We start from the raw sequence: 23,598 nt of genomic DNA on the forward strand, positions 1-23,598 counted from the left end.
ATCTATGCAATAATGGCACAGTTTGTCATCACTACTCCGCAATCAAGAGTGGATTATTGTTATTCCGATGTGAAGCCTGAGCAGGTTGTTTATAGACACTGCTTTTGATGGGAACTTGTGAACGGTGATAACTGATAGTAATAACAATGGGCTATTGACGCGGACAAGGGAGGGATTGACAGCGCAGCAAACCACACTCAATACAGGCCATGCTTATTATGTGGTCCAATATTTCAGTAATAATCGACTTTGGCACTTAAGTCAAAGCAGGCATGCTGTGAGCATGTAATGGAAGACTTATTAAGTATGTTTGATACCCCAGGCAGAGCCTAGTCTGACAGGTACAACAAGAGCTACAATTTCACTACTGTACATCAGACCGAAAACATTGATCAGTAAATGCAGCTACAAAGTGTATTATGGAATAATAAATGGCAGATAACACATACTGTATGAACAGAAGTAGCTGTTTGAAGCTATTTCTCAGACCATTAATTATTACGTGAATGCTCGCACTCAAGAAACAGATTAATTGGCTGGCGCGGAGGCACGCCAACAGTGACGGAGGTGCATACTGATCCAGCAGTACTGACAACCTTGTTCTTGGCTGTTACCTTGAAAGCGTATTTGCGGCTTATATGATCATCAGGCTCCACCGGCGCTATGACATAACTGGGCAGCGGGATGCTTCCCAGCACTGTCTCCTCTCTGCTGTCTGCGAAACACACACACATGCACGCACACATGCGCACACACAGGCACATATGCAGACAGACAGACAGACAGACAGACAGACAGACACAATCACACGTGAAAAACCCAATACACAACAGTACCCCAAAAACAACACAAATTCTTACTGTCAGTACTGTATGTTTCACTACGGTAGCGATACAGCAGCATAATTGGCGAGGCATAATTCAAGGATGATTCAAGGATACCACATGAGGGCATATGGTGGCACGGGAAACCTTATCTATTATTCAGTATGATTAATGGAGGAGAAGAACTCCAATCGATGCCACAGCATCCCATAATGTCGTACTCAGGATTATACACAGGGATATGATATAAGTTGTTACTCAATGAAAAAAAGAAGTAAGGTGAGATGAGATGTGTGGGAGAGAAGAGAGAGAGAGAGAGAGAGGAGAGAGGAGAGAGGAGAGAGGAGAGAGGAGAGAGAAGAGAGGAGAGAGAAAGAGAGCGAGAGAGAGAGAGAGAGAGAGAGACTGTCACATACCACTGGCACTGTCTTATTAATGAGGTGTTTGCGTTAGGAGTGTGAACCTGCATAGTGAAATCCTAACCCTTTACAAATTGAGCCAAATTGACCCGTAAGAGTCAGTTTGGTTCCATTCGTACATTCTCAGTTACAAATATATAAATGAACACTGACAATTTAACTCTTGCCAACCCCCATCCTCGCCACGTTCACGTTTAAAACCACACTCAAAACTTACCTTTTCAGACTTGCATTCCCTACCTAATTCAAATCCCCCTTATCTACCTTTAATTTGTTTTAACATTTTTGTCTTCTTAGTTTTTAACATTTTTACTATTTTTTTCCTAATAAAGTTGTTTTTATTTTGTTTCTGTTCTGTAAAGCGACTTTGAGTATTTAGAAAAGCACTATATAAATTGTATGTATTATTATTATTATTATTATTATTAACTGTGTGATTTCATAATCCAAAGGACGCATCCCGTGACCATTTTAATTCCTATTAAACATACACGCCATATACACTGTGCTCTTTTCTGGGACTCACCTTTGTAATAAAACAGGCAGTAGTCAGACAAAACGAACCACTTCCGCTTCCACAGTCGCATTCCAGAGCTGTCCTGGGTGAAAGACAACAATGTATTTATGAGCCCTCACTGTAGCAGCTTTGCATTTTAATTCACGGAATGTAATTAAAAACTCAAGTTGGGGGACGCAGTGCCCTTTAATACAGGACGGAGGAAGGAGAATTCTTCATGCATATCATTACACAGTAAAGTCCTCACCGTTCAGTTTTATGTAGAAACAATCATTTAATTCCTCCTTCTCCTCCCAGTGTTCATTTATTTCCAACAAATCTGGTTATTATCTGGTCACAGATCTTTAACTGAAGTCTCAATCAAGTTGATTATGATTTTCGTGACGTCATTGTGCCTTTCCTTAACTGACTCTAGTATTGATATTTAACATTTTGCACTCATTATAATTCACTCCCGATATCTTCATCAGCTTAATGCCTATATTAAAAATGTAATGCAATCTCCATCGATGTGACCTCATCATGTAGTAACAGGACCAGTTAGCCGTATCACAAATCAAGCAGGACAGCACTGTGCAGTGACGGCTGATTTAGACTTAGTTGCATGTGGGTGTCGCGCACTGAAAAAAGAAGATCTATAGAAGCTGGCAACGCATCACAGCGTGGCGCGTAGATCGCCTATTTTCGGTGCGCGTCACCCATACGCAACTAAGTATAACTCAGGCTTAATTAATTGCCTGTTCATGCAATGCTGCTATAGTAATCATGAAGCGCTGCAGCGATTATCATCTACTGAGACCCTGTGATATTGTGGAAATGGGTCACAATCTTCAGACTATCCCCCAGGCTTATCCCAGAGGTGGCACAGATAGACTACTCGCATGAACTGCATGCCAGCAATAGGGTTGGACATTGAGAACCTTTGGCAATGTGGCTGCAGTTCCTGATTGGTCATAACCAAAAACACCAGTACTAACAGAAATGGAATTAGCAAATTAATGTCTAATTTGTACAAATGTCTTTAAATCTTTAGAGGTTCGTCACACCTACGTCGCACCGTTGATCCGACTGATATGCTTGAGTCATAGTGTCTGGGGCTTTGTCAAAGAACCCGTTGTACCGTCAATCTGTGTCCCTTTTGTGCCCATATATGGATTTCATTTATCTGTCTGTCTGTCTATCTGAATCATAGTGGCGTGGCCGTGATCCTGCCTATATATGAGCGTATCGGGGTTGTTTATGGTTATGTCTGAGTCATGCTGATGTGGCCGTGGACGTGGTCCGCCCGCCCGCTCGCCCCGCCATTAGCCAATTTTAATATAGGACGTAGCCATATACAGTACAGCAGGTGAAGACTATATGCTAACAATGACATAGTTTGCCATTAACTTTACATTCCATACAGCTCAATGATGGTGAATAGGCAATACAGTCAGCTCCACTTAATTGGACAGCAATACAGCTTGATGCAATCTACAGTAACTGCTTGAGCAGTGTTCTCACTTTGTCTCCACTCAGTGCCCTGCATCTACAATACACATAGTATTTTGCAGAAATGAAGCTTCACTTTCAACTACAGTACTGTACAAAATCATTTAGCAAAGCCATTGCCGAAAGTAATTCATCGATCATTTGCTAATCATGTTCAAATAAAAGTATTAAGACATGTTGGACACAAGACCAGTATCAATATGCAGGATCAACCGCACCATTTCCAATAACAACATCCCATCAGCAACCTGAGCGAGGAGGACACTGTGTCTGAGATTAACCCTGGATATCTTCCACTAATATCCTCTACAGCAGGGGTCTTTAACACAGGGGTCCGGGACCCCTAGGGGGTCCTCAGAGTTACAATAGGGGGTCCGCCAAATCTTTGTGTGTTAGGCTTCTTTTTTTTTTTTACATTAACTACTTAAACCCTAGCATCTCTATTCTGAGGAACATTAGCCGAGAATAGCAGATCTACAAGCTCACAACGCCTCGCGCTGGGAGGCGTTGTATCTATGAAATCTATGAAAAAGTATAAGTGTAGTGGGGGTCCCTGCTTCATCTCCCTCTCAACTAAGGGGTCCTTGGCAGGAAAAACGTTGAAGACCCATGCTCTAGTGTCTACACTAGGAGGGACCATCTCTCTACACTGGGTCAGCAAAGAAAGAGACACAGCGAGGGGGCTGAGTGGATAATGAGGAATGATAACTGCTATAATTTGGTTTACTCAGCCATAGTCCACAAGGTCACTTTCATTTATAACTGTGATGGAGACAGATAGACCCAATGCGCCTGCTGTACTGACGTTTGTCACCTTAGAGAGCAGACGGTGGCTGCGTTGCATTGTGCGGCCACTGATGATTGACATTCCACAATGTGACACATTTGACATCATGTTTACTTGAGATTAATGTGCAGTAGGTGGGCAAGTCTATAAATCTCTCATCTACAGGGGCTGAGAAACCTTGTCTCACCTGTTTGTAGAGCCAGCCTCTGACCACCACAGGGATGTTAAGGTTTCTCTTAATCGCATGGTCCCTTTTGCCAAAGCTGTGTACCTTCCCTGCACCTCTGGGGACCTGTGCCTACCGAAACAAAGAAAATGTTAGTGAGAATGATGGTGTTTAGCTGCTGGTTAATATCTTACAACATCATTATGGCTACCCAAAGGGGAAAATAGTAGGGATCTGTCTAAGAGTGCATCCTGAGAATTCCACAGGAGCTGAGCACAGAAGTGGATCATTAGAAACAAAGACAATTATACAGTAGCATTGCAAAATATTATACATTCCAGAGAACCAAGTGTTTCAAGTCCTTAAAATTAGCTTTTGTTTTTAAACTACCAGACCAATTATTTCTGAGCTCAAACTTTTCCATTAATCATATGAACTTTTTCCTTCCTGGTGCAAAAAACATAAAAAATGTAATTACCATATAATATAATGTATCATTCGTCTTTCCTCATGCCTGTTTTGCATTGCTCTCAGTTCTTGTTATTGTATTGACTGTTGACATGCTGACATAAATCTGTCAAGTCAGCATACCAGACTAACAAAAAATATATGTGTTTTATTTCACTCAAGACCAACACATAGTGGTATTTGTGGAAATTCACGATAAGGAAAAGATGGAAATCCCATTCATATGTTTTGTAGCTATAAAGCCTTTCTATGCATTTGGCAAATGAGTTTCTGCTGAATGGGCTGTTACTGTGATATGTTGAAGAATCAGTATCAAAAATGATTTATTATAAGACATATCTTTTGCACACACGATAATCTTGTTCTCACATTAACGGAATATTAAGAAAGCCTTTGTCTAAGCCTCACCAGATAATGCAGAACATGCAGAAAATATCTCTCAATTATGTGATTCTCCACTTCATTTTCACTATGGTACGATCATTATGCATGAGTAAGTGATTTTGAGTCATGCTCTATCAGCATGATATCTATTTACAAAGTAAATATAAATAGACTTTTTGCATAGACTGCTAATGTGTCATAGTAGTTACAGTAGGGGGTTGGCCAGATGGGGCTCGACATCTCTCATACACACACGGTCAGACCAATTTATTGGCTGGACGATTAATCAGGCCGATATCCTGGCATTTTGAGATTATTGGCATCGGCCATTTATGTGAATTCAACCATCTGATTGATTGATTGATTGATTGAATACTTTATTTAAAAGTTTTCAGAAAAAAGCACATGAAAATACAGTTCAAATAAAAGGTCAACTAAATAGGATTAAAAACCCCCAGTCAATTGGGGTCCTTTAGTACTCAATTCATAGTGACATTAGCCTCGATCTCCAGGCTTTAATTTTTTAGTTTTGCTAAAAAATAAGAGCCTGGACCAGCCTGTTGACGCGACTGGAATAGGAAATGTTTCATTTCCCCAACCAACCAGAGTGCAGTGGGCGTCGCTCCAAATGTTGTGACGTCAGGGCTCTCAATGCTACACATTGGGGAGGAGGAGGGGCATGGGGCGGGGTGGGGGCTGACGGACAGATTGGTGAACCAATAGGATCTCACGGAATTTTTCTCCGGAGCTTTTGAACCCGCCCCTCTATGCCAGATATGAGACACGTTAGGGCAGCCTATAGTGACATTAAATGATAGACAGATATACACTACTATGCAGAACATCATATAAAATATGTACAGTAAATGGTTCAAGGTGTGGGGGGGGGGGGGGTTATGACTTTTAAAGGGGCCAGTTTTGAATTGCAGCCACCTGAAGGTACTCTTTTAGGGCAGTTTTGAAGGAGAGTAGGGTTTTACACTCCTTCACTACTTTGCCAAGGAGTAGCCTTGCCACTTTGTTTTGGAATGTCTGGAACCTTGTTTTCAAGGCCTTAGTGGTGATGTGGTACAATGAGGTGCATGCATAGTGTAAGTAACCTTGGATGAGGGCCCCTGTTAGAATCCTCAAAATATTCTTACTGACTAGAGAGGAAATCCTATACAAAAAACGTGTTCTTTGGTTGACTTTGTTGATGACTCTTGTTGCCATTTTATCACCGGAAAGGTTTGCCTCTAAAATGGAACCTAGGTAGGTAATTTCCTCTTTATCATTTAACATTTTCACCCACTTTGATTGTGAAGTTGTCAGCTGTTGCCGAGGTTAAAACTAGACCCAAAGAGAATGGATTCAGTTTTTCCCAGGTGTAATGATAGTTTGTTATCAGCGAGCCGGATGCGGATCGTATCGAGTTCAGAGCTAAGACCTTTCTCAACCTGCAGCCTGTCCCTGTCCGAGACCAGCAGAGCCGAGTCAGCCGCGAACAGGAACAGGTTGCAGTCACAAGCTGATGACATGTCGTTTACATATATTAGGAACAGTAAAGGTCCTAGTATGCTTCCTTGCGGAACACCACAGCTCACTAGGAGGGGGGGGGCAGAGTTCCATTCACCTCCACCACCTGTTCCCTCCCCTCTAGATACGATTGCATCCAGTCCACCGATGTACTATCAAAACCAATTGCTTTTAGCTTACCGATCAGAATAGAGTGATTAACGGTGTATTAAGCTTTTTGGAGGTCCAGCATGACCATGCCGCAGTATTTGCCCTGGTCCACCTCTTGCTGGACCAGGACCAGGGCAAAACGTGATGTGCAGTGCAACAGGATGCTCATACTGTTTTAGAATTAACCACAGAATTAACCCCAGCATCCGTATTGTGGGGAAAGCTTTAGCAGAAAGCAGCAAATCGACAAGCTCACAAAGCGACGCAAAAAACTCGACACATTGTGAGCTTGTCGATCGGCTTGTCGATTTCCAGCGAAAGCTTCCCCCACAATAACAGAAAACAGAAAATACACAAGTATAGAGCCTTGAGAGACACTTACTAGTCGATGTTGCACTGCAGAAAATAGCCGAATTCCAACTCACGTGAGCTTGTCGATCGGCTTTTTTTTGGGAATATTTTTGCCTATAACGGTTAAAGTGGTTAACTGTTAGTGTTATCACGATGTTGTGCGATTTTTGCAGAAACTTTCAAATAGCGATCTTTGCGTTAACTTAACCACAACGCAACTTGTGCAAACATTTCCAGAGTTTCCAGATGTTTTGCTACCAAGTCTACCAAGTTTTGCTACTGTATACATCACTAAACAGCAGCATTCTCAGAAAAAAGCAACAAAATAAGAAAAACAAATACACTAAAATGCTTGAATGTTGGTATTATTCCAAGGATGGGATTTCTCCATTTGTAAATTAACTCACAACAAAAAAAATATTGCATGTAAATTAATTCTAGAACTGTAAAACCAACGACGACAACAAAAGAAAATTCTACCCAAAACATTTCTGTGCGCGTTTCAGCAGTGTCTTTTTTGATGTGAGCTTGTAGATTGGCCACCCTCAGCGAAGATCTTTAATGTAGAGCGAAAAGAGAAGAGACTCTAGCATAGAGCCCTGAGGTTAATTCTCGGACATCTTGCGGATCATGTAGTTGAGGATGCCGCCGTGGTGGAAGTAGGTCAGCTCCACGTCCGTGTCGAACCTCATCCTCACCTGGAAGGTCTTGCCCGTGTCCAGCTTAACGTCGACCAGCATCCTGGGTGTCAGCTGTTCAGGGATGGCCACGTCATAGCGCTCCCGTCCCGTCAGGCCCAGGCTGTCTGCGGTGTCCCCCGACAGGTACTCCAGAGGGATGATGCCCATCCCCACCAGGTTACTGCGATGGATCCTCTCGTAGCTCTCTGCCAGAACCGCCTTAATACCCAGAAGAAAGGGACCTTTAGCAGCCCAGTCTCTGGAGCTGCCTGATCCATACTCCTTCCCTGCCAGGATGAGGAGAGCATGGCCGGCCTGCTGGTACCTCTCCGCTGCATCGAACACATCCATCGTTTCATCGGTTGGCAGGTACAGTGTGTGTGGTGCTTGTTTGTTGAGGAACTTGTTGAAGAGGCGGATGTTGGCGAAGGTTCCGCGGGCCATGACAGCGTCGTTGCCTCGCCGCGAGCCGTACGAGTTGAAGTCACGTGGGGTCAAACCCCTGCCAGTGAGGTAGCGTGCAGCTGGGCTGTTGCGAGCGATGTTCCCAGCAGGAGAGATGTGGTCCGTGGTGACGGAGTCGCTGAAGTTTAGCAGCACGTATGCATCGTTGATGGACTTCGGCGGCTGCAGCTCCCTGGTCAGTCCATCAAAGAAGGGCGGAGACTTGATGTAAGTGGAACTGGGGTCCCAGGTGTACAGTTTGTCAGAGGGAGCGTTCAGCGCGTTCCAGCGTTTGTTCACGTTCTCGATCTTCTCATAGACCTCTTTAAACATGGAGGGGATGACAAACTCTCTCTCCACAGCCTGGATCTCCTCTCTGGTGGGCCAGATGTCCCGAAGGAAGATCTCCTTTCCTTCAGCGTTGACAGCTATCGGCTCCGTCTCAAAGTCGATCCTCACGGTTCCCGCGATGGCGTAGGCGATGACGAGGGGTGGCGAACCCAGGTAGTTGGCTCTCGTGTTGGGGTGGACACGCCCCTCGAAGTTCCTGTTCCCTGACAGGATCCCTGCGGCCACCAAATCTCCCTGGGTAATTGCCTCGACCACAGGCTCTGGGATGGGTCCACTGTTTCCGATACAAGTCATACAGCCATAGCCCACCACCTCAAATCCGAGCTGAAAGAGGTAGTCCATGACCCCGCTCTCCTTTAAGTAGTAGGTCACCACCCCGCTGCCCGGTGACAGGCTGGTCTTTATGTACGGCTTCACACTCAAACCGTGCTCTACGGCCTTCTTCGCCAGCAGCCCGGCCCCCAGCATGACGGAGGGGTTGCTGGTGTTGGTGCAGCTGGTGATGGCAGCGATGACCACAGAGCCATGTGACAGTGTGTACTCTGTGCCGTTGTACTGGAAGGGGACCGCAGCAGTGTGGCGGTCAGAGGCCACCTGGAAGCCCTTGAACCCTTGCTTTGCTCCCAGGCAAGCTTCAAAGTCTGTCTTCATGTCGGACACGACGATCCTGTCCTGGGGCCTCTTGGGTCCGCTGCAGCAAGGAACCACGGAGCTCAGGTCCAGCTCAAACACCCGTGTGAAGTCTGGATCTTGTGTGACATCGGTGTAGTCTCGGTACATGCCCACTGCTTTCAGGTACTTGACGATGTAGGCCAGCTTCTCCTCGTCTCTCCCAGTCTGCTCCAGGTACTGAACACTGACATCGTCCACGGGGAAGAAGGCCGCCGTGGCTCCGTACTCCGGACACATGTTGGCGATGGTGGCTCTGTCTGCGATGGACAGCTGGGCCACGCCGGGGCCGAAGAACTCCACGAACTTCCCCACCACGCCCACCTGACGCAGGTGCTCGGTAACGGTGAGGACGATGTCAGTGGAGGTGATTAACTTGTTGGGGGTCCCATACAGCTTGTATCCCACCACCTCAGGAAGAACCATGCTGATTGGCTGACCCAGCATCACTGCCTCCGCCTCTATCCCGCCCACACCCCATCCCAGCACTCCCAGGCCATCTATCATGGTGGTGTGAGAGTCAGTGCCCACCAGACTGTCAGGGTAGTAGAATCCATCCTGATCAAACACCACCCTGGCAAGATACTCCAGGTTCACCTGGTGAATGATCCCCGAGCCGGGAGGGATGATACGCATGTTCCTGAACGCCTTGGAACCCCACTTTAAGAACTGAAACCTCTCTTTGTTTCGGTCAAATTCCAGGTCCTGGTTCTTCTGCATGCTGTCAGACTTCCTGTTGAAGTCCACTTGGATGGAATGGTCAATGACCAGGTCTGCAGGACACACAGGGTTAATCTTCTCTGGGTCTCCACCCAGCTTCATCACCGCATCACGCATAGCAGCGAAGTCCACCACCGCTGGCACACCCGTGAAGTCCTGCAGGATGACCCTGGCGGGTCTGAAGGGAACCTCCACGCTCTGGGTCTGTGTGTGCTTCCAGTTCAGGATGCTCTCCACGTCCGATCGCTTCACCAGGAACTCATCGCAGTTCCTGACCGCCGACTCCAGCAGCACCCGGATGGAGAAGGGAAGACGATCATATCTGGGATCTCCGAGTTTTGTCAGATTGTAGAAGTGCCGGTCAGGGGCGTCGGGGTCCAGAGACTCAGTGATGTGCTGAAACGGATTGTTCTTCCCACTGTCACTCATCCTGGACCTGCTCTCTACACCTCGATTGTCCAAATGCACAAAAGGGAAAGCGCACACTGTTTTGACCTTGCAAAAAAATGTTTCATTTCGGTCCATAGACCTTTAACAGGACAAACATGAGTCTAACAGGGAGTTGAATGGTTGAATGGCTTGAATATCATCTAAATATTGAATCAAGTAACTTAAAAACTATCTGGGGTGCACACACCCATTAAGCCCTATATTCTTTGTCAAGACAAATAGTGAAAATAGCCAATCTACTGTATAAGCTGACAACGGCGTGTCGCGACGTGTTGTGAGCTTGTATATTGGCTTGTATATTAGCTATTATTGCTCGATGCACTGGACACAGCTCAGAGATCCATCCACTGGACACACCTCAGAGATCCACTTAAGCAGCGAGCCGTCTGTATCCGAGTGTCTGAGCGTGTGTGTGTCTGTGTGTGTGTCTAAATGTGATGTGATCTAGATCACTCATTACTGCAACCATCAAACTACACAACACTGACTTCCTGTTTCACCATGACGTCACCCATGACGTCACTTCACGCAAACATCTTTGTCAGTGGCTATTGGAACAGTACATTTATTTTGTTTTTATTTTGCTCTCTAAATATCAGTATCGCATTGGCCATTGAAAAACCCATATCCATCGACCACTAGGCTAGCACAAAATTAAAAGTGTACAGATATGATCTCTTTCTGTCACACACGCCTGCTCGCACATGTGCTCATACACACACTTACACACGCAAATGTACGCACGCACGCAAGCACGGACACTATACTGTGAGGTGCAATTTCTTGTATTTTAAAGACTGTAATCATACTACAGTTATTGATTAGCACCGCCTGATTATTATACCCAGCCAATGTTTTCACACAGCTCATGTCTGCTCAAGTCTTCTCACACTAATTCTACAGGTAGGAAAGTAGGATGAGGCTTTTCTCAGCCAATAAGGGAAGAGATGCAGTTAGTTGGTTGTTTTTGTTGTTGGTTAGTTAGCTGGCTAATAGCAGCCACACCTGTGTTAAGGGGTCACTAGGCATGTGTTGAACTTCTGGGGTCTACCTGGGCTATTGTGTGCAACCCAGACAGTAAAGAAAAATAAGTCATTTTCTTTTGGCTTTTTCTGCCTTTGATAGTGGAGTGGACAGGAAGCAAGGAGAGTCTCAGAGAGTGACATGCAGCAAATGGTCTGCCTGGCCTGGGAGTCGACCGGAGACTCACTGTCAGGCATCAGAGCCTACACGCCTTAACCACTTGGCTATCGGGCGCCTTCCAGACTGTCTTTAAATGGATATTTCACTTTCAAACATGCTTGGGGTCTACTCTGGCTTTTGTGAGCACCACAGACAATTTTTAAGTTGCTTGATTCAGTATTTAGATATTTGATATTCATTTTATCAGACACGCCCCCTTCCTATACATTTTAATCATGATAGATTAATCGAAAACACCCATCCTTGTTTCTGGTGGCTGATATTTACCTTCTAATGTGTGAGGGGGCCGTGTTTTTTCAATTACTTTTTTCATTTATTTTTTATAATGTTAAACGTTTTTTCTTAAATTGTATCAACACATTGACTGCCTGAGATTAAACATCGTTTTTCATCCCCATGCCAGCGTTTTTTAACCTTATTTTGACGATCTTTGCAGAGCGTCTGGGGGGTGGGGGAGGGTCTCCTCTATCCACCGGAGGAACATTTTTTTTAACCACGATTGGCCATTTTGTTGCTATCGCCCGTTGAATAAGGCTCGTTTTCACAAAACAAATGAGAAATCCGACTAGATATGTTTTTCTACAAATCCTAAAATAGGAGTGGACAACTTAAAAACTGTCTGGGGTTCTCACAAAAGCCTGAGGAGACGTTAAAATGACGGCAAACATTTTGTGAAACATCCCTTTAAGTTACTTGATTCAATATTTAGAATTTTGATATTCATTTGATCTTATATAAGCTCATTCAACTTCGGGCTAGTTTAAAACCAACCCGATCTCCAGAGATTACCGTAACATTGCACGGAACGAGTGCACTTCATTCCGTGGATAGCCGCCTCGGAACTCCCGAATTGCGTGCATATGTACGGCGCTCCCTTTGTGACAAAACCATTTCGGAGGCGTGCAGTCACAGGCGAACTGTCACCCCGTGAAGGACCACCGAGGGAGCTAAGGCGACCGAGTTGCCGTCCTGAACGGTGGGACGTTCGCCTGTGCCTACTCAGCGCCGTTTGAGTTATGTACCGATAGGCACAGAATCGTAATTTTTTTTGTGGGGACTGCTCTGCTTCCGGGTTTTTCCGGGTTGCGCCCACCGTGGGACTCGCCGTACATATGCACGCAATTCGGGAGTTCCGAGGCGGCTATCCACGGAATGAAGTGCACTCGTTCCGTGCAATGTTACGGTAATCTCTGGAGATCAGGCTGTTTAAAACACACGTTCCTGGTTCTGGTGACTGATATTGTCCTTCTAATGAATGGGGAAACCTTACTTTTTTTATTAGCTATTTCATTATTATATTAATTATTTCCTGTAATGTAATATTGCATCAAGGAGTCATGTAAGTCCATGCATGAAATCCATTAAGTCTATGCATGAAAATCACTAATTGAAAAATGAAGGTCTCCCCATTCATTAGAAAGACAACATCAGTCACCGGAACCAGGGATGAGTGTTTTCAAGTCTTGAGCAAAGGCAGAAGCACACCTAAACATGATGATGTTGACGAGGTGCGTAGGACAAAATCTATAAGCTCACAATGGCGTGTCGCAACGTGTTGTGAGCTTGTACAGTAGATCGGCTTGTATATTAGCTATTTTTGCTATCTAATAATAAAATGACACCAGGGGTTAATGTGGTTAAAATATGGATCAAATGCTTTCTGATGCTTTCTGATCTATGCTTTCTTCATTACACTATTCTGATGTACAGGGTAACTTCCTCTCTGACAATGCAATGATAAAGCTAAAACGATATATTTTTTATAGATCCAAAACACAACATCTCACGGTAAATAATTGCTCCACCATTAGATCCTCTGATAGATGCACATACACCCATGTTAAGCCCCTGGGGATTTGTAATTGAGTTTCCTTATGCTTGAAAAATCACTAAACTATTACAGTTACTAGCCATTAATCAGAATGAGAGAGAGGTCTGGAGGAGATTAAACCCATTTGCCCGCCTGAGCATTAAGCATGAAACAAATTATAATGAAAGCAAAATACCCCCTAACAAGAATTGTTATACTTAATAATTTTGAGGTCATTCAATCAATGTCATCAAGCATCAAACCCTGAATAAAAGAAAGGGCAATTTGAATTCCAACATTGGGAGGACATTTCTTGTAGGACCTCAACTACTAATTGATGCTAGGAATAGAAATGTGGAACAGACACGGGTAGAAGGCACAAACCAAACACGGTACTCTCCAAAGCACTGAGGCCGTGACGTGAAACCCACCTTTGGCCCTGAGGTAGCGTCCACCGTTGTCGAGGTCACAGCCGCGGGGGACGTGCTGGGAGTCCTCTGATTGGCCAGCTGCTTGGACATGCGTGCTTCTAACCTACAACGCAAGAAGGCAGGATAGAAAAGCACATGGAGTGTTGGTATGTACAGTAACATCCTCGGTGTTCATTTATCCATTTGTAACTCAGAGAGTTTACAAATGTAACCAAATCCATTTGGAGCAACTAAAACATGTACTCAAGAACTGTACTCAAGTACAATTTTGAGGTATTTTTTACTTTCTTCAGTATTTCCAATTTGCAATACTTTTACTCCACTACATCTCAGAGGCAAATATTGTACTTTTTACTCCACTACAATTATTTGACATCTTTAGTTACTAGTTACTTTTCAGATTTAGATTATTATCACAAAACATATATTAACCACTTCAGCCCAATATATATTTTGGCCATTTGAAAATAGACGATCTACTGTACAAGCTCACAATGCGTCGCAATGTGACGCATTGTGAACATCTTTGAACTTGTGAAATGGGACATGCTGCATAATGACTACTTTTACTTTTGGTATTAAGTAAGTAGTACAGTTTTGATACGAATACAGTAAAGTACATTTTTAATTCCGGACTTTTACTTGTAACAAGTAACAGAGTATTTCTTTTTCAGAGTATCTATACATTGCAGTATTGATACTTTTACTTAAGTAAAAAATGTTCCACCTCTGATTTTGAGTTATATTAACCCTGAGGACCCTTACGGGTTCATTTGGTTACATTTGAATACTCTCAGAGTTATATTAACGCTGAGGATTTGACTGTGTATTGGTAGCTTGCCAGTGAGTTACATTCCATCTCATGCCTCTGTGCTGGGAATGTGCAGGTGAATAGAGTGAGTTTCTGTGCTAAGCCTCCAGACGTTAAGGATATGACCACTTCCTGGCGGCGCCACGCGACCAAGCACAGCCAATGGCTTTGCTGTGCAAATGTTAACAGTGAGACTTTTTGTTCCAGACACTGAACTGACACTTGGCCTGACACTTACCCTGAGGCAGAGAGTTTTAACACACCCAGATAACGACCATAACAAAGAGAAAGAAGAGAACCCAGCAGACCCAGAAGAGAACGCGCAACGATATGATCTCTTTCTGTCACACACACACGCATATATATATTCACACACACACACACACACACACACACACACACACACACACACACACACACACACACACACACACACACACACACACACACACACACACACACACACACACACACACACACACACACACACACACACAATGGATCCAGTTAAATCTACGTGGAAGAAATATGACCTTTTCTAGCTCACTGAGTGGTTAAAATCAAATAATGTCTTTGAATTGCCTTTCTCATACCTAGCCAAGCTTTCATCACAGTCTTTCTGGCCTCAAATTGCCATTGAAGATCATTTCCATTCCAGTACACTGGCAGTTATATTCGTACTCCATGCAGATAAAGAGTAAGTACGTAAGTAAGCAAACAAGCATGCATTATGGATGCAGTGTTAAGGGTAAGGGACATTTGAAATACTGGATTGGGACAAATCTACGTTTGCACCGCAGTGGGACACAGGGCATTGCTATTGTGCAAGTGTGTTCAATGATGCTTCACAGATAAAACTGCTATTAGCCTAATTAAAGAGAGAGCTGTCTCCCTAGCTCTACTTTGGGCGAATGAGCATGCTCATTAAATGTATCTAGGAAGCTGGAGTCAACGTCAGGTCCTATACAATTCTCACAGCATTGCATTATGGGCTGTGAGGCCCATAATGCATAATGCATGGGGGGGGGGTCAACAGTTATACGTGGCTCAAATGTACAATAAATTGCAACAGTGCAATATGGTTTTGTATATGGGTTAGCATTAAGTGTATTGCTTGTCCTTGAAGTGAACCCTTAAGTGGAACTCATAAGATGTCAAAGCAGCTTAAAGAGGACGCTGGAAATTGGAAATTTTACTAATATGAAAAAAAGTTTCTCTGAAACTGTTTGACCAATCGACTAGATAGGGAGATATGAGGATCCCTGATGTCATAAAAAAACTGTTGTGTTGAGGACCAAAAGGGCCCTGCCATCCCATATTAAATATGCAGTTTGACAAGACAGAATGAACATTCTCTACAATTATTTGCCAGAAAAGAAGAGATTATAACATGTCTAAAGATATTCTTACCGACCAGAATCGAAAGCGCACCACAAAACTTTGTTAACATGCAGCTGAGCTGCTTGCCAGAGATGTGTACGCTGCTGCATGTACGACTCACGTGAGGACGGGGGGAGCGAGTGATGCAAGCGCAGGCGTCTGGCAAGTCCGTCTGTGTGCTTTTTGTACCCATATATGGAGATCCCTGAGGTCATCAATATGACATCATAGTACCAACATCATAGAGTAGTAGTCTACGTATTATGGGTGATGGGTACCCTGGCAACGGGTACAACGACAACAACAGTACAACAGGTATTGCATAACTGGGTGGGGCATGCATTTACAATATGCATCATTCCCGGCTAGCATCCTTCCAGATTAGTAGTTATATTAAACAAAAGTTACATTATAAAATCTGAAGTCTGAAGCCTGTCCTGGAAGGGAGCCTCAATGTAAAAAAATATATATATAGATTAAAGACTAGAAAAATGTGCACAGCTCTCCGCCAGGCCAGGTAGTAGAAATATGAAAAATCAGACTACTATCATCAGATGACTAGATACTGTCTACCGATTTGCGTGATGTTTGGACAAAATCTGTAGGAGTAATAGCAAAACATTTGTTTAGCAGAAATAGGCCTCCTGGTGGCACTTTAATAGGCCAATGTGAAAAGGGTGGCATTTCTTCCTCTGCCTAGTGGGAATCGGCAATCGGACGCTGCGTTCATGATTTGAGGCATTTTGTTCAAAACGAGCCACTCCTGCAAACTTTGGAAGCCAATCTTAGCCAATAAGGATGGAATATGAAAGATCTGACAGATCTGTCTTGATCACATGCCTATAGAGATAATGTGTACCAATTTGAGTGATGTTTGGACAAAACCTGTAGGAGTGATATAAAAAAAAAAAGTTTAGCAAAAATAGGCCTCCTGATGGCGCTATAACAGGCCAATGTGAAAACTTTGGGGCAGAGGTTCTGCTCAGGCCTCCAGGGAATGTGTGTGCACAGTTTCACGCCGATCGGTCCAACAAATACACACAGACAGACAGACACACACACACACACACACACACACACACTCACACACACACTCACACATACACTCACACATACGGATGGACGGACACTCGGACAGGGGCCAAAACATAGTCTCGGGCCAAAACATAGTAATGAAGACAAGCAACAGCTTCTCCCAGGTCAAAATGGCAAAAAAAAAGTTTTACTCGTACGCTCCATGAAGACCCAATATCAGAACATAGGACAGAGGCAGCTTGGTTTAACAGAAGAAACAGGCGGGAATTTTAAAGCTAACAAGTGCTGTTGGTGATTTACCAGTTTTCCACAGCTAACTAATCAACTTACGAGGTCAACCAGTGACAAAAACACTGACCAACACCCTCCCACCCCCACCTCCACCCATTGTCCTGTGAGGGGGATAGAAAGGAGCATTGTTCCTGCCTTGCAGCAGTCCTATGAAGCTACAGAAGAGGAGCTGCGGATGTGTGTCACTGAAGCAAAAAAAAAGAAGAAAGAAAAACAGGACCACAGTTAAAATAAAGCACAGCTCCTCGGCGCCTCGGTCTGGAACCGAGCCAACATTTTTACAGGATGTTTCCACAGCACCTAGGGGATCCTCTACTGTTTTATGTGAAGCTTTCATGGTGTTTATTCGCACTGTCATTCGAGCAGTTCCCTGGGAGATTTGCTGTGAGGATGTGGAGGAGAGGAGTGAGGCTTTGATATATATGTCGTTGCACGGTGTCACCCTCCGAAAATAGCCAATCTGCTTGTAGCCAATCTGCTTGTCTACAAGCCAATAGCTTGTAGATCAGCTATTTCCGGCATGCGACACCAGAGTACAACTAAGTAGAAATCAGGCTTGATGTTTCACCTTGCAAAGTGCATATGACAGAGAAAGGGGGAGAGGATAGAGACAGAGACAAAGAGAGAGAGTAGGGTACCACCTGAGAGAGATAGACAGCCGTCTTTGTCACAAGTGGCTCGGGCTGGGTATCAATATTGATATAATACTGTGATATGAGATTAAATATTGTTTCTGATTTTGGACATCGTAATATCAACACTGTAATATAAGTGTTGTCTCTTCCTGGTTTTAAAGTCTGCATTACAGTAAAGTGCTGTCATTTTCTGAACTTACCGTTGATAGTCACCTTACTGATGACTAGCAAAAATCTCATTGTGTAAAGATTTTGTGACAGCATCAATAGTATATCGAGGAGAATGTCAATATTGAGGTAGAAATATTGTGTTATTTGTTTTTGTCCATATCGCCCTGTCCACGGCAGCCATTGTTCTGTTATGTCATAAGGGGGAGAGAGTGGTTGACAGCATCTGTTCCCGCTGTCCTCATTACAACAACACTACTACTACTTGGTTGGCCTCAGCCGGGCTAAATACAACACCTGTCTCCTGGGAAGAGAGAGGGCTCTACATGCTTCAGAGTGAGACGTTGTGATGAGGGGGAAGGGGTGGGACCTACTTCTGTATTATCTCATTTAGATCTGGGTCTAAACACAGTGAAACCCAAACCACCACAATGACAGTCAGCGGCAGTAATAGAAAACACAGTAATACTGTGTGAAATTCATCAGCGCATAGCAAACGTTCCTCATCATGACTGCAGCTGCTGCTTATTTTAATCCTCCAACTGAACTGTGACAAGGACATGGACAAGAGTCACCATGCAAAGCAAAAGGGTTGACAGAGGTTACAGCAGCAGTATAAACAAAAGTAACCTGAACTAGCGTGCAGATGCCCCCCCCCCCCGCCTGACCCTGGAACCCAGACTACTACACAGTCAAATGCAGAGAGATAAAGATACATTTTGTTTACCATCTTAGGGGAGAATTCAACAGTGTTGGAAGAAGTACTCGCATTTCTTACTTATGTAAAAGTATCAATACCCTATTGTAGAAATAGTCCGTTACAAGTACAAGTTCGGTATTAAAGATTTACTTGAAAGTACAAAAGTATTGGCATCAAAATATACTTAATGTACCAAAAGTAAAAGTACTCATTATGCAGAATATCCTGTTTCACAAGTTATCATGTCTAGAATGTATAAAAATCTTTTGAAAATAGCAGATCTAGAAGTAAAGTAAAAGTACCTCAAATTTGTACTTAAGTACAGTACATGTACTTAGTTACTTTCCACCACTGGAATTCACAAATGGATTGCGTGGCTTTTGCGGCCACTAATCCTGCGCAAATAAGACAAAAAGAAATGCACCTTTAAATACACTGCCAAGCTAATAGCGTCTTGGTACTCAGGTGCTATTTGCAGCACATATTTAAATTGGGTAGTATGCGTACATTTGGTGCTAAAAATGCCCCTTTCTATTCAAATGAACAAGACATACTGTACTGCATCGTGGTTGCCTCTGCCAACCACTTGCCATATACATCCATGTCTGTCCAGACTTATATAGTATATTATGTTGTGAATCAATTTGTGAGTTGTTTGTGAGGTGTTTTCAAATAAGTTCATCCATCAGTCCAAGTGGACGTTTGGGCCAAATGTCATGAAATTCCCGCAAGACATTCCTGAGATATCACATGCATGAGTTTGGGACAGACATAAGGTCAAAGTGACCTTGACCTTTGACCAACTACTTTTTAATTTAAATTTTATCCCACGATTTTGCAACCCCATTTTTTCACCCAGTGCCAATTGTCTAAGTAATCCTGGGCGCTACACTAACTCTGCCAGCCTAGGGAGATGCCTCCTTCAATGCATGAGAGCTAACAAGCCTTCTTATCACCCGACATGGGGGAGTTTCCCCGGTAGGACGTAGCGCGTGGAAGGAACACGTTATTCCAACCAGTTCCTTTCCCCTCCATCAGGCGCTGATGGAGGCTGACCAGGGGGAGGCGGTATAGCAACCAGGATTACTGCATGTTTTTGTGAGAGTACCTACCCTTGGAGACACGGGGAGAACATGCAAACTCCACACAGAGAGGCCCTTTCACCAACCCCACCTAGGGTATGGGCACTGATGACGCGGAGGATAGGACACAGCCCCAGCAGCCACAGCGTCCCCGGCAGGAATCGAACCCAGGACCTTCTAGCTGTGAGGCAACAGCGCTACCATCTGCGCCACCGTGCCCCCGACCAACTACTTCTAATCAGTTCATCCTTCAGTCCAAGTGGAAGTTTGTGCCAAATGTCATGAAAATCCTTTAAGTTATAAAAAGTTATTATTGTTGTTATTAATATTTCAAAAAGTATAAAACAGGAAAATATTCAGGGATTTACTTTCCTGGTCTACTAGCCGCATGCACAAGTAACCAGGACACACAGACCCTCTTCTAAAAAATGTTTTAGGCACAATGTCCCTTTGTCCCAGTTGTATTTCTTGTATTTAGAGCGTTTGACTTTATTATAGAGGGGCAGCTTGAAAGATGACATTTAACTTTCATTGAATTAATGAATGCTATTATTGTTATTATTATTTATTTGTATGTAATTGAATGTATGAATTATTTAGTAATGTATATATGTTTACAAATATGCACTAAACTTTAGTCCTTTAGTACTTGTCCTTGCTTAGTGTAAGTCGCTCTGCTACATGCCTAAATTGTAATTGGTAAATTGTACACATATGCAAAGTTGAGGGGGCTTAGTGAAGCTCTCTAAGTAAACACAGGAGTCTTCTCATATCCTTGTGGGAAGGGCATATGGCTGCATGCTATTCTCAGGCAAGTTTAACGGGATTAGGTGTATATTTACAGAGTTCTGTTACTGCTGGAAATATGCAAGTATGGGCATTCTAACTTTTAAACCCCTGATGCGGTACAAATCCCGGCTCAACAGTACCGAACAGAGGATGATGGAGGGTGAGAGGGGAATGCGGTGGAGTGTGGAGATGAATCACAAGTTCACACCCAGCTTTGCATTGTCTTACCAAAACACCTTGGAGAATGCAGAGTTCAAATGCTTGTCTCTCAACCTGCCCCTTGGCCTGCACGTGGAATCTGGGTTATGCCTAATTTAAATACTCTGTCGTATGAGAAAGTAAAAATTGGGCTTTAGCTATCGCAATGCAATGATCAAACACCAGCTAACTTAAATACAACCACACACCTGCTGCTTCAATTCCACTGTAAAGCTGTCATAATCTTTCACAAGTTAGTTGTTGTTTCTAAAGAATAACAATACAATTATGAGACTATAACAAGCTCTTTCATCGTAAAGAATTATCAGAAATATTATGCTATAGAAGAAACATAGTAAATGCTGGTACAATTGTGTGTCTCTGGATTTAACAGGGCGTGTCAGTCTTGAAAATATGAAAACAACCTCATCACCCAGGCATTCATCCAACCGCGGTTAGGCATATCAGGTGGTATGTGTTACTGTATGTTTGATTGATTGACTGACATTTGTATTGACAAAAAATATATATATATATATGACAAAAACATATATTTGTACATGATCTGTCTAAAGGCTAAAACACAAAAGCTTTAGACCTTATTTCTCCACTGTGGTCCTTTGAGTGTAAATGTGTGTAAACTGAGGGCCACACGTTTGGGCGTGGCCCTCAGGGGGGGGGGGGGTATGTTCATCACATACCCATAGCCTAATTTACACTATTCACTTTGTATCCCTCTTAGTGGTATGGGAATCAATCTAGCACTAGATGTCTGGGGCGCTACACAGCCCTCACACCTACGTCGCACTGCCAATCCAACCTATATACTGTAGGTAAAAACAGACAGATACAGAGATCTCCTTATATGGGCACAAAAGGGACACAGACAACACTATGACCCAGATGTCTGAGTCATAGTGTTGTCTGTGTCCCTTTTGTGCCTATATATGGAGATCTCTGTATCTGTCTGTCTACCTGTGTTTCTTTATGCCCATATACTGTATGGAGATCCCTGATGTCATCAGTATATGCCCATATATTGGCATGCCCATATATGGGCATATCAGTTGGATCGGCGGTGTAAAGGTTGAATGTAGATTCAGAACATGGACTGTGGCGAAGCCACCCTATACACAGGCTGGCTGCTTGTGTGCATGGATGTCTTAGTGTGGTGACAGTCTACGCCTCATTTGGGAAAATGGATATAGCAATCTTTATAAATGCTTCACAAAGAACAACAAAAGCTGAGTAATTAAGACACTAAAGACAGTGGTCATTTGCATTCCCACTCTTTTTTAAGTTTGCCTTCTACTTCACCAGGTGTATTGTTTAAACAAGTTGCATGTTTAAACAATAAACTTCACCAGGCATTTCAGACTTTCATGGCTGGAGGTGCTTCTGTTTCGTGACATCATGCACTTAATGATTGGTTTACATTTGAGGGGACACACATACAGACAAACCCTTTTCTAGGCGGCTTGGCCCACAGCCATGCTGCTGTGAAATGTATATACATTTGTATAGTATAAAGCCAAATATGAAGCTCATCACTTTCTTAGTCAGGTTCCTCTGCCGCATGAAGAAAATTTGTGCCACTCAAAAAAAACTAAACTATAATAATTATAATAATAATAATAATACCATCATTAGAATGACTTTCTAATGCATGTTACAGATTTACAGCTTCAGGCGTGCCATGAATACACTCAGAGACATATGTGAGTGATAGTTGGCTCATTACCATAAATTCTATTAAGGTTGTTAAGCTAAAGAAAAACACTTGAAAAGTGTCCCCGGATTGAAAGCTGAGGAGGTGCAAGCGCACGTCATGGTGGTTATATATCATGGCAGTCATGAATAAATCCATTTCCATTAAAAAAAAATCAGACCGCTCATCCTTTAGTGTTACGACTTTCACCACTGCTCATTGCATTGAAGTTAATAGAAAGCCTTCTCCAGGTCCATGCCCCCCTTTTTCATGCTGCAAATTCCTGCAGACAAGACCACTATCTTTCTCCCTGATCTGCCCCGTCAGGGAGAATGGCAGGCTATTTCCCTGTCTATTTTCAGACTCCCACTGCGTGACCTTGGGCTAACCTCACTAATCCGCAGCACGCTCTATTATAAACATCATTCCGGGCCGGAGAAAAAAGATACACTCACCTGTCCTGAAGTGTGTATTCTGTGTTTTCAGGGGATATCTGTCCGGTCACAGGATGTCGAAACGACGTAGACCTCTGGTTGTGGCTGCAAGAACAGAGGTAGGGAGAAGAGAAAAGGATTCAAAGAAAACAAAATTAGTATCAAGGCATTTACTCACGTCTCTGCTTGATGAGATGGCCGCATCGCCATGCACCTGCACTCATTCTTAGAAGTAGATCGGGTTTACTAAAAGAACCTGTCAAGTTTCTTGATTTCCAGTACAAGGCCTAACTTGTGGTATATGACTAGAGTCAAATTAAGATTAACTTTTTTCACCTCAATTCAATGGAATCCAGATTTCCCTCCTGGCCTTAAAGTTATACAGTGCAGGTCCACAAATAACGATTTTTAGCAGCCTCTGCTGGTCATTACCGTCACTGCAGGCCGTTTGCTTATTCCTCTGTTACCCAGAATTCCATTTGTTTTCACCGGAAGACGGAAGCGTTTCAAAAAGCGTTCTTTTAATTGTTTTATACG

General features: G+C 43.5%; 2 protein-coding genes across 7 annotated transcripts in view; both read right to left on the bottom strand.

Annotated features, from left to right (window-relative positions):
- plekha7b (pleckstrin homology domain containing, family A member 7b) overlaps nucleotides 1-23,598 on the bottom strand; it is a 107,043-nt gene that overhangs the window by 44,588 nt on the left and 38,857 nt on the right. For all 6 annotated transcript variants that reach the window (XM_080437356.1, XM_080437353.1, XM_080437354.1 and 3 more), the window contains exons 2-6: nucleotides 23,083-23,166; nucleotides 13,831-13,933; nucleotides 4,226-4,336; nucleotides 1,770-1,842; nucleotides 615-715 (exon numbers count right to left, since the gene is read on the bottom strand). In XM_080437356.1, coding sequence (XP_080293482.1) covers nucleotides 615-715; nucleotides 1,770-1,842; nucleotides 4,226-4,336; nucleotides 13,831-13,933; nucleotides 23,083-23,166 — 472 coding nt within the window. The remainder of the gene's footprint in view (nucleotides 1-614; nucleotides 716-1,769; nucleotides 1,843-4,225; nucleotides 4,337-13,830; nucleotides 13,934-23,082; nucleotides 23,167-23,598) is intronic.
- On the bottom strand, nucleotides 7,624-10,372 carry LOC308091721 (cytoplasmic aconitate hydratase-like). Its single transcript, XM_080437409.1, has one exon. The coding sequence runs from the start codon at nucleotides 10,363-10,365 to the stop codon at nucleotides 7,678-7,680; it is 2,688 nt and encodes an 895-aa protein (XP_080293535.1). The 5' UTR covers nucleotides 10,366-10,372; the 3' UTR covers nucleotides 7,624-7,677.

Source organism: Gymnoscopelus braueri (assembly GCF_963280865.1).
Source record: "Gymnoscopelus braueri genome assembly, chromosome: 1".
In the NCBI taxonomy this organism is placed as follows: domain Eukaryota; kingdom Metazoa; phylum Chordata; class Actinopteri; order Myctophiformes; family Myctophidae; genus Gymnoscopelus; species Gymnoscopelus braueri.